General features: G+C 44.9%; 1 protein-coding gene across 3 annotated transcripts; it reads left to right on the plus strand.

The window, feature by feature from the left end:
* Nucleotides 1-488: 488 nt before the first annotated feature.
* On the plus strand, nucleotides 489-9,120 carry alg14 (ALG14 UDP-N-acetylglucosaminyltransferase subunit). 3 transcript variants are annotated; one of them, XM_084703886.1, is made up of 4 exons: nucleotides 489-670; nucleotides 1,126-1,271; nucleotides 1,837-1,959; nucleotides 7,808-9,120. In XM_084703886.1, the coding sequence occupies exons 1-4, from the start codon at nucleotides 526-528 to the stop codon at nucleotides 8,036-8,038; spliced, it is 645 nt and encodes a 214-aa protein (XP_084560012.1). In that variant the 5' UTR covers nucleotides 489-525; the 3' UTR covers nucleotides 8,039-9,120. The 3 variants fall into 3 exon arrangements, with proteins under 3 accessions (XP_084560012.1, XP_084560013.1, XP_084560014.1); XM_084703887.1 differs by having other exon boundaries at nucleotides 1,204-1,271; XM_084703888.1 differs by lacking the exon at nucleotides 489-670 and adding an exon at nucleotides 743-856.
* Nucleotides 9,121-10,578: the final 1,458 nt, after the last annotated feature.

A 10,578-nucleotide genomic window follows, 5' to 3' on the forward strand; every position in this document is an offset into this window, starting at 1 on the left:
CGATTATGGAAGTGATGAGAGGAGGTTACCGCAGGGCAAGGCGCTTTCTCGCACTGGGACTGAATGACAGCTAAATTCTTAAAGAGATATTCACACAAGCACAATTCACAAACGGTACGTACGCGCGCCCAAACGCCTTAACACACATGTACACATGCACCTATTTAGACACGAGCATTAATCGATTATAAAGTCTGTTAGCTGAAACTGAACCTTGAAATACAATAATTATTTTGGGGAGTTGGTGTCATGGCTTTGTGTGGCTTCAGTTGTCGTTGTTCATCAAATAATTGGGCCAGAAGACTAGGCCATACTATAATCACAAATACAGTGATAGAGATTAAAAAGACGGCTCTGTAGATGGTTTAATTTCAGTTTGCAAAATAAAAATAACTCATTAATCATGTAATGTCCCTCGGTTTCTACAATTTGGCATCACCTGGTTACGTATCATTCTACGCTAGATAGATCCAAACTCATGCGTCGCATAGTTTTTGTCTCCTACAGGCCACCGTAGTTGTAATCATGGTACCGATTTTAAGCGTACTGTTTGGTATTTGTTGTGTAGGGATTTTCATTATTTTGCGCCTGATGATTGTCATTAGATCCGGTTCAAGATGTAAACCTGGACAAAAAGGCCCAGTCTGTGTGCTGGTGGTTGCTGGATCAGGTGCGCTGCCGTTTTATTGGTCTTTTTGCATGTCGAGTACCACCTAGCAAGCTAGTTAGCTGACTTCCGTACTGTTAGGCTCCTTGACAAGCAGACAAGTTGGTTCCCAACGATGATTTGTTTCTGATATTTTACTTAACTGACATAACTGTGAAAGAATTGGAGGGGGGGAATGGTTTCAAGATGGTGAGGAAACATACCAAAGAAAAGGAACTGAAATATGTCTGTCTTAGCTGAGACTCTAAAAGACCGAAAAGTTGCTTGTGTTTACATTCGGATGCTGGGTGACGAGAAACGGCAGACAACACAAATAGAACAATGAGATCAAAACTTAGCTCTATGAATAGTTTTACTATGCTAATACTTATTGTTCCTTACTTTTTCTCGGATTTGGGAAGCTCTTCATACCCAGCAAGGTCAATAAACTTCGACTATCATTTTGCCTTTGGTTGCAGGTGGGCATACAACTGAAATTCTGCGATTGATGGCAAGCCTCTCCCAGTGTTACAGCCCGCGACACTATGTCATTGCAGACACCGACAAGATGAGCGAGGACAAGATCCATGCCTATGAAAGCTTGGAAAACGGCCATGAGTCCAAGGTGTTTTAGAGTAATATCTTCTCTACGTTTTGAAATGCCTCCAGCAGATGGCGCAATATTCTTGTTTATTCACATCTTGTTGCTAGAATCCACATGGTTTGCCCAAAAAACTCTGCTCTGGGTTAATTTACAGACCTGTACGTATACGTACAAAACAATAACCCAGGTGACATACAGGGAGACTCGGTAATACTGCTAACAATGAATAGCATGTGAATAGAGTGAACCAGTGAAAAACCACCAAACTGCACACATGACTGTTGGTAGGCTATATCAATAAATGCTGAAGTCCTATAGGGAGAGGTATATCAAGTACTGTGAGATGTACCTAGTACTAAACAGTACAAACTGAGTTGTGCAAACAATGCAATATGAATACAGTAAAGGAATACGACTGTCCTGAATGGAGGTGATTGAGTGGTGCTCCAACAGCACTGCCAGTGTTCCACAGTGAGCATTATAAAGTCAAAAGAAACACTTTTCATGTATTTCCAGTTATGAGTGTATTATTGCCACCATTTGTAGGGTGTTAACCAGACAACTTGGTGTCCTTTTCATTCCCCAGTTTACGGTTCACCGGATCCCTCGGAGTCGCGAGGTGCGGCAGTCATGGAGTTCCTCAGTGGCCAGCACTTTGAATGCCATCCGCTTTTCCATCCCTCTCATGTTCCAACTCAGGCCTGACATGGTAGGTTCGCATTCCTGTCTGAAATCAGAATGTTTTTTTGTTAATTTATTTCAATCAATCAATCACAAATGTTTTCCTCAATATGTTGACACTCACTTGTCAAGAATCGCTCCAGGCTGGCGTGCGAGATCCTTCCCATGTTCTAAAAGTCATCAGGGACTCTCTTGTTATGATTTATGGCTACTGTGAGCTTTTTAAGGAGGAAACCAAGTCACGTAACTCCCAAGTGTTTCCCTGGGTTGCAGGCCTTCTTGTTGACACTACAAATATTTTGTCAGCCCTTACAATTTTCTATAAAATAGGGTTCATGTTGTAATCTTGTGTCACATTCACAACAGGATTATACCCGTTCCATTTCCCTTAAGTGCATCACAATCACGTGTCTCATTGGTATTGGATAATTTTTAGAATGCAATTACTGCTCCAAAGAAACTTTAACAATAAGTATCCTGTTTCGATCGAGTTGGCATTGTTTCAGCAAGGATGAAGAGAGATTAAATCAAGGCTTTATGCATGACTGTCTCACGCCAACCCCTTCTTTTCAAATCCAATTTTGATTTAACCTTCCAAAAACACGTTGTCAAAGTTTCCAGGGCATTCCAAGATCAAAAGACTCGCTCTCACGTGTCTTCCTACAGTGAAAGACCTGAAATCACTGTTGGTGTAGGACTTGTGAAAGGCTGAGAGGCACTGCAGTTACCAGAGACACTGATGGAGATATCTTTTACGAGAGCTTCCAAATGTTTTCCAAATGATCTCATGAGGAGGCATGGTGTAATTCCTACGTCTCGTTGGACTGGGAGCTATTATAGGTTTTTGGCCTAATCATTTTTAATTACTCATTAAGCAGGATATTTCCCTTTGAGAGCCACTGAGTTCACTCTCTGCGAGAATATATACATAGCTGGACAACCCCCCTTCCCTCTCTCACGCCCCCTCTTTTCTCTCTCTTCCTCCATTCCTCCTCCCTCTTTTCCTCTGCTCTCCCCCTGTCTTCCCTTCCCTCTGTTGTGGAAGGGAGAGGGGCAGGCAGAAGGCTCTTGTTCACAGGATGTGGCAGAACCTGACTGGTTACTCAGCCTGCTCAGTGACTCGGCACCCGGGAGGGAAGGAGGGGGTGAGGGAGGGAGGGAGGGAGGGGGGAAGGGAGCGAGGGAGGGAGAGAGGGAGGGTGAGACAGAATCAGGTTTCCCCTTGTCTGTCTCATGGAACAACAGGGAGGGAGGTAGGGAGAGGAGGGGGCGGAGTGTGACTGTGCAAGCAGACTGACTACGGCCAGCCGTTGCAGAACTCCTGAGAGATTGAGACATCATTTCTGTGGGATTGGACTGTGACGTGATGTGTGTCTTCCATCCTCTCTCTCCTTAATCTCTTCCTTTGTCACCGCCCATTCTCTTTTCCATTATGTAACTCCCTTTTTCCTCCTAGAATGTTCCATTGTACTGTCATATGTTGGGAGGGGGGATAAAGGGGAAGGGGGGTTTACTAGATAGAATTCAACATTTCCATCATGGATTCAGTCAATTATTATTTTTATTTTTTTTATCTGCACAGTCAGTATTTTAACTCGAGCTTCCTTTCTCAATGGAATTCATTATCTAAGTTTTAAACTTGTTCACTAACAAACTGTCACCCGAAAGCGTTGGGCCTACCTCTAACATCCCCCTCCAACTTAATGTCTGCATCTCAGGAATGCTAGATTCCGTTTTCTTATCCTACATAGCTTGTTTTGTCTCCTGCCTGTTGTTGATTTACCACGACAGAAGAGCGAGGCGGTGGAAGTTCTAACAGGGCCTTTAAAAACAACCTGAAAAGCGTGATTTTGTCAGTTTTCAGTCCCAGGGTGTCCAACCGACTCGTCAGCATTTTGGAGCTTGCATTCTGACGACGCACGTTTGTTTGGACCAAACTCAAGCATGTCTCCCTTGTTGTACTAGCAGCAACAGGGGGCTGCCGTAATGGAGACGGCGCACATTCCTAGTGGGAATCACAGGAAAGTAAGTGTGTGTGTGTGTGGGGGGGGGGATTCAGTATGGGGGAGTGAAGCGGGCTGGGGAGGAAATGAAGAGAGAGGAAGGGGGGGGGGGGGTTTAGGGGTTCACAAGCGTATGTTAGCCATAAAAGGGCATTTGTGAGATCACGCACACACGCTGTCACTCGCTGCCAGATGTGTCAGCACAATCCAACATGTTGAGAGTGTCCCCACAGTAGGAGGGTTTCAAGTGGGATGAATGTCTGGGGTCAGGGCGCATAGTTTGGGCCTTTTCTTACACTTCTGAACGTTGCTACGTAATGCATTCCACACATTTCTTGCCTTACCATTGCTGCTCTGTAGTCTACAGTATACAAATTGACGGATATATGCGTGATATAAAATGTTTTTCCAATCTTGCTTGGTTGGTCATAGCTCTACCTGTGAGTCTTATCTCAGTCAAACTTCACTTCTTCAGATGATGGGGCGTTTTTGCAAAAAGGCGATTATCCGGTAGCTCACGGGATAAGTGTGTGTCTGGTAGCTCACTGGATAAGTGCGTGTAAAATGTATTGTACCCAGGCCTTACGGCAGCGGCCTGGGTTTAAATCCAGACATGGCCCTTTGCTGCACATTTTCCCCTCTCTGTCTCTCTCTCCCTCTCTCCCTGCCTTTCCTGTCACATTTTGCTTAAAAATGATCCAATACACGATCCAAATACATCTCAAAACGAAAACAAACAAAAAAAGTGCACGATGGAGTTTAGCGAAGGTGAGATTGTTCATCAAATGCTGGTCGAGGCACTCAATGTCTCGAGCCATATGAATGCTCGATCCATACGTGTACCCTAAAGCCAGCGTTGCTCCTCCAAGTTTCTTCTCCGCTAGCGTTCCTGTGGCGGGGCACCATATGTTCCAGCCTGACCTTATAAGGAAGCTGGAGGGATGAGGAGCCTGTAGGGTTGTGCTGAGGGAGATTCCATCCAGGAATACGATCCCGCTTTCTCCCCCTTTCATGTCTCTGTCGCGGAAGTCACAGACAGGTGAGTGTTCAACGGGCCGCGGGTTGGATCGTTAGGCAAACGTGTCAAGATCAGCCCAAAGAGACAGGCAACCTTATGTCCATATAAGTCCCTCTGTTGGGTCATATCTAGCTTGGGGCCCCGACGACATTGCAGTCACTCAACAGGTCAAGCTGTGTTTGTTGGAGGCGCGACATGTTTGTTTACGGAGGCTTTACTGGTCGTCTAACTGACCTACGAGTATGCGAGTGAAGAAGCAGCGAGGCGGGCGCCATATTTTCGACACGGTACATGTTTTACCTCCCAAAACAAATGACGGTTTCTTGAATTTGGTCAGGGACACCATAGGCCTATCCAGCATCTGTTTCAACAGAGCCTTAGTGACATCTCCACGGTATCCACACCCCGCCCAATCCTCCCCAAACGTCTCCCATTGTCAAAAATAATAATAATAGAAAAGTTGCATCCACAGACGTTTACGTCAAGCAGCTGTGCAAACCCTCGATCCTCCAGAGAGACACTGGCCTACTGCTCCGTGTGTGTGTGTGTGTGACAGAGAGAGAGACAGAGAGAGAGACAGAGAGAGACAGAGCTGCATACTGCTTTGTATGTCAGAGTAAGAGAGTGAGTGGGAGAGAGTAAGTGAGGGTGAGTGAGGATGGGTGAGAGAGAGAGAGTGACACCGGCCTACTGCTCAGTCGAAGAGAGAGAAATAGTCAACACACGAAAAACCTGTCTTGATGAATTGATCAGGCATTTAATGAGGTTTAGTTTTCCCTTTTATAGCTCTTCAACTGTCATTCAGAGTGTACAACAGACTGACAGTGTTGAACTTGGGAAGTGTAGTCTCCCAGAGCTAGGCCCACAGTATTCTACATCCCATCCTATCTTCAACCCAAACGTGTGACATCTGTGTGTCCCCTCCTGGGACCCGGTCTGGTGAGGTTAGTCAGATTGTCACCTACGTCAGACTGTGAGACAGCCGACAGACGTGATATCTGTTGTGTGATCACATGTCCAGGCATGGCCGAGTTTTAGTGGATGTCTGCGTGATTTTCCTAACCCAACACCTGCAGTCTCGTCTCGACGGTGACTCATCTCACCTGCCTCGGTGTGTCAGGGGGTGACAGGCTGATGACAGGCAGACAAACAGTCGTTTGGCTGGCTGATTGCGCTCAGTGGACTGTATCTAAGTGTGTTGAGTTCTGTATGACATTATGACTGTATGTTTGATTTTTTTTTTCCTGAATGTTTAGTTAAGGCACAGGTGTGCAGGGTGATCACAATAACCTTTGAATCTTTTGTGGGGGATCTCATTATGTCGGAATGATCATATTACTGTGATGTAATACATATCATTATAATAGATAATCACTTGATTCGATTGGTCGAATGAGGTGTGTGTGTGTGTCACATTAGTGCTTGTGGTTGTCCGGGCATTCCAGGCATCAGCAGAGCTGGCGGGCTGATTCAAGCGTAGTTAACACACAGTAAATAGAAGAATCCAGAGGGTTAGTCAGTGGGTATTTACTGGAAATGCTGCCCTGCACACTGCAGGCCAGTGAAAAGCATGCCAGGAATGTTCTCGACAGGTTTGTGAATACAGGGCTACAAAAGAATGGCTTTAGAGGAAAGCCTTCTCTTTTGGGAGGGGAGAATTATAAGTTTGGTGCCATTTATGGTCAAGCTGACTGATTTTCTCTTCAAATTGGCCTTTAGGTTATAATTTCCAATGACGTACACACTCAGAAGAGCAGAGATTTTTTGGGGGTAACAGTTTAGCTCCAAAATCACTTATAGCTAAATTGTACCTTCAATTCATTTGCATACATCGTCAACTGGTTTCTTGTCAGCCAGAGTTAAACTGTCAGATAGTGTGTAATATTGTTCGGGGCACAGTGGAGGGATTGTGCTGTGTATTTTCAGTGATTCACTTTGTGCTGGCACTCCAAAGCCTCACATTTGCACCTGCGCGATGACAGTTGAGAGCCAGTCGAGAGCAAACACTTCTGGATCCACTGGCTTAAAGCCACAACATTTTGCACTGGAATCAGCTTTTCCCCCTTGGTTGAAGGGGATGTCAGCTACCACGCCAGCACAGATTCAATGCCTAGCCTGCCCCCTTCTTGAATGTACAGTTTGTACTGTTATGTGGTTTCCATGCCTCACAAATACCTAGTCTGTCTTGTGGCTGACATAGTCCATCCTTCTGTTATTAATGATTTCGGAAAGTGTTGCGTTACGCCTTATTCGCGGTACAGACATTTGAATAAGTCTTTAATGCTTGTGTGTAATGCTAGAAACACCATACTGTACACTGTTGCCTGATGAACTGGGGTACTTTTCCAGGTGCACATGCTATGGTTTGTGGAGACGGACTGGGTGTACATGCCCAGACTGTCTGTGCTCAGGGTTCTCCGTGATGTGTTCTCCAGACCCTCAGGCCCAGCCTCCCCACTGCAGACTGGCTGTCTGCTTAGAACCCTACTCCCCAACTCTCCTGCAGCCTGCGAGGCATGTAGCCTTCTGCTTTCCCCTCCACAGCCCTCCCTTTCTCTGTCTGTGGTCTGTACGTTCACCTTTCCTTCTTGTCTCTCTATCTTGCCCAGAGCTCTGCTGGGGCATTTCTGCCTCTCATTCCCTCTCTGTGTGGAGTTCTCTCTGGTCTCCTCCCTGACGCCACACTGCTGTCAGGGCCAGTAGAGTTCAGCACATTCCATTTCTCTGAGAGAGACTGGAGGGCCAACTTGCTGTTTTTTTTTATGTGTGTGTGTTTTTGTGTTTTTAACTTATAGTATCAGGCTGCTGTCTGTGTATGTACTCATCTGTGTGTGTGTGTGTGTCTATTTTTTCAGGTGCTGTGCAACGGTCCCGGTACCTGTGTCCCCCTTTGCCTGGCGGGACTTCTGCTAGGAACTGTGGGATTGAAGAAGGTTGTGATTGTGTACGTCGAGAGCATCTGCAGAGTAGAGACCCTGTCGCTTTCTGGAAAGATCCTCTACCATCTCTCAGATTACTTCTTCGTGCAGTGGTCGACCTTGAAGGACAAATACCCCAAAGCCATCTACCTGGGACGGATAGTTTAAGCTGTCTGTCAACCAAAGACTGAAACTTTGTGACCGACAGTATTTTTTTATAATGCTTGAAAGATGAACGTTTTGTGTTTTTCTACACACATGAAAAAAATGAAATCAAAAGACAAGTTATCTGTCAGCGCTGTAAGGTTGAGGTTTGGTCTAGTATGTTTAGAACGCATAACATCATGCTGTTAATCCCCAGAAGTATAAAGAGAAGGAATACAAGGAATCTCATTGAGGTGTTGAAGAAGCATCGACTAGAATGGACAGAGAGATTACCCTAGACTTTGTTTTTTTAATAGAACCCTGGAGAAGAATCCAACATGATTGTGACAGGAACAACAGGAGGGGTGAGCTCAACTGTCACGCTTTCTTTCAAACCTGACAACCGCCATTGTCAGAGAAGAACGCCGCGATGACAAGGAGGCAAGATGGCACAAGATCACCTCACATCCTCTCACCACTCAATCAGCGGCATGCTTCACACCATGAAAGGTTTTATTGTACATTTAATTAAACCTTCTGTAGAATGCGAAAAAGCGATGTTCTTCAATGTCATGGAAACATAACTTTTCATCCCACCCACTCTGCTTGACAAGTACTTGTACAACTGCCCCTAATAACCCCCCTCTCTGTCTCTTGTGGCAGAAAGTGCAAATTAAAAGCATTTTTGTGTGCTTACGTGAAGTCGGTTGGCCTCGGTCTGGTGAAATCCCGATGTATCAAAGTCGTAACGGGGTAATTCCTCTGAAATGTACCGGCACGTTCGTAGTACACAATGCCTCCCTGAATGTTAATATCAATATCAGTGCCCCCCCCCCCCCCCCTTTGAGACGTTCCTTCTCAGTCGTTTGTGTACTCTTTTGTAAACAGATTGTGTGATTGTGTTCGGGGCTGGGGTGCAGTGTTGTGCCTTGTGTGTGTGTGTCTTTGCATTGTGGAGGCTTTCCTGTTGCTGGACGGGGTTCGCTCAACAGGAACAGCACTGAGATAATGATGGTTTTGTTTGACGGCATTAGAAGAGGGAACAGAAAGAGAATACAAAAATAAAAATCAACTTTTTGTTTTATGCTGACATTTAAGCTAAGCTATTTATACTGAAGTTCTTGTCTTATATTTAAAGAAATAAACTCATGCAACAGGCCTAGACAAAAAAGATGGTACCCCTAGAAAAGACTGAAAATAATGTGACCAAAGGGACGTGTTAATTCAAGGTGTGTCCACTAATTAGCATCACAGGTGTCTACAATCTTGTAATCAGTCAGTGGGCCTATATATAGGGCTCCAGGTAGTCACTGTGTTGTCTGGTGACATGGTCTGCACCACACTCAACATGGACCAGAGGAAGCAAAGGAAAGAGTTGTCTCAGGAGATTAGAAAGACAATTATAGACTAGCATGATAAAGGTAAAGGCTATAAGACCATCTCCAAGCAGCGAGATGTTCCTGTGACCACAGTTGCACATATTATTCAGAAATGTAAGATCCATGGGACTGTAGCCAACCTCCCTGGACGTGGCCGCGGGAGGAAAATTGATGAAAAATCAAGGAGACGGATAATCCGAATGGTAACAAAAGAGCCCAGAAAGACTTCTAAAGAGATCCAAGGTGAACTTCATGCTCAAGGAACATCAGTGTCAGATCGCACCATCCGTCGTTGTTTGAGCCAAAGTGGACTACATGGGAGACGACCAAGGAGGACACCATTGTTAAACGAATCATAAAAAAGCTAGACTGGAATATGCCAAACTACATGTTGACAAGCCACAAAGCTTCTGGGAGAATGTCCTATGGACAGATGTGGCAAAAATTGAACTTTTTGCCACATCAGCTTTATGTTCACAGAAGGAAAAATTAAATATGTCAAGAAAAGAACTGTCCCTACTGTGAAACATGGAGGAGGCTCTTATGTTCTGGGGCTGCATCTGACACAGGGTGTCTTGAATCTGTGCAGGGTACAATGAAATCTGAAGACTATCAAGGGATTCTAGAGAGAAATGTGCTGGCCAGTGTCAGAAAGCTTGGTCTCAGTCACAGGTCATGGGTCTTGCAACAGGACAATGACCCTAAACGCACAGCTAAAAGCACCCAAGAATGGCTAAGAGGAAAACATTGGACTAAAGTGGCCTTCTATGAGCCCTGACCTCAATCCTATTGAGCATCTTTGGAAAGAGCTGAAACATGCCATCTGGAAAAGACACCCTTCAAACCGGATACAACCGGAGCAGTTTGATCATGAGTGGTCAAAAATACCTGCTCAGAGGTGCAGAAGTCTCACTGACAGTTACAGGAAACGTCTGATTGCAGTGATTGCCTCAAAAGGTTGTGCAACAAAATATTAAGTTAGTGGTACATCATTTGTCTAGGCCTGTTCCATGAGTTTTATTTATATTTTTTTATAATTCCGTTGAAGCATGGTTGAAAAGCAATGTTTAACTATCATTGGTTAACATTAATATAATTATTTATTACTTTTGTAAGTTTCTTTCATTGACCGAGGGGTACCAACACCTTTGTCCACGTGTGTGTTGTTATTGGCAACCGTGAGGT

Source organism: Hypomesus nipponensis, chromosome 8 (genome assembly GCF_054491055.1).
Source record: "Hypomesus nipponensis isolate SF chromosome 8, ASM5449105v1, whole genome shotgun sequence".
NCBI classification, from domain to species: domain Eukaryota; kingdom Metazoa; phylum Chordata; class Actinopteri; order Osmeriformes; family Osmeridae; genus Hypomesus; species Hypomesus nipponensis.

Excerpts from the sequence above, each read along its gene's own strand:
- alg14 (XM_084703886.1), top strand. The coding sequence starts at position 526 with ATGGTACCGATTTTAAGCGTACTGTTTGGTATTTGTTGTGTAGGGATT. Across the intron at positions 671-1,125 it reads GCTGGTGGTTGCTGGATCAG|GTGGGCATACAACTGAAATT; the intron begins GTGCGCTGCCGT and ends CTTTGGTTGCAG. Across the intron at positions 1,272-1,836 it reads AAAACGGCCATGAGTCCAAG|TTTACGGTTCACCGGATCCC; the intron begins GTGTTTTAGAGT and ends TTCATTCCCCAG.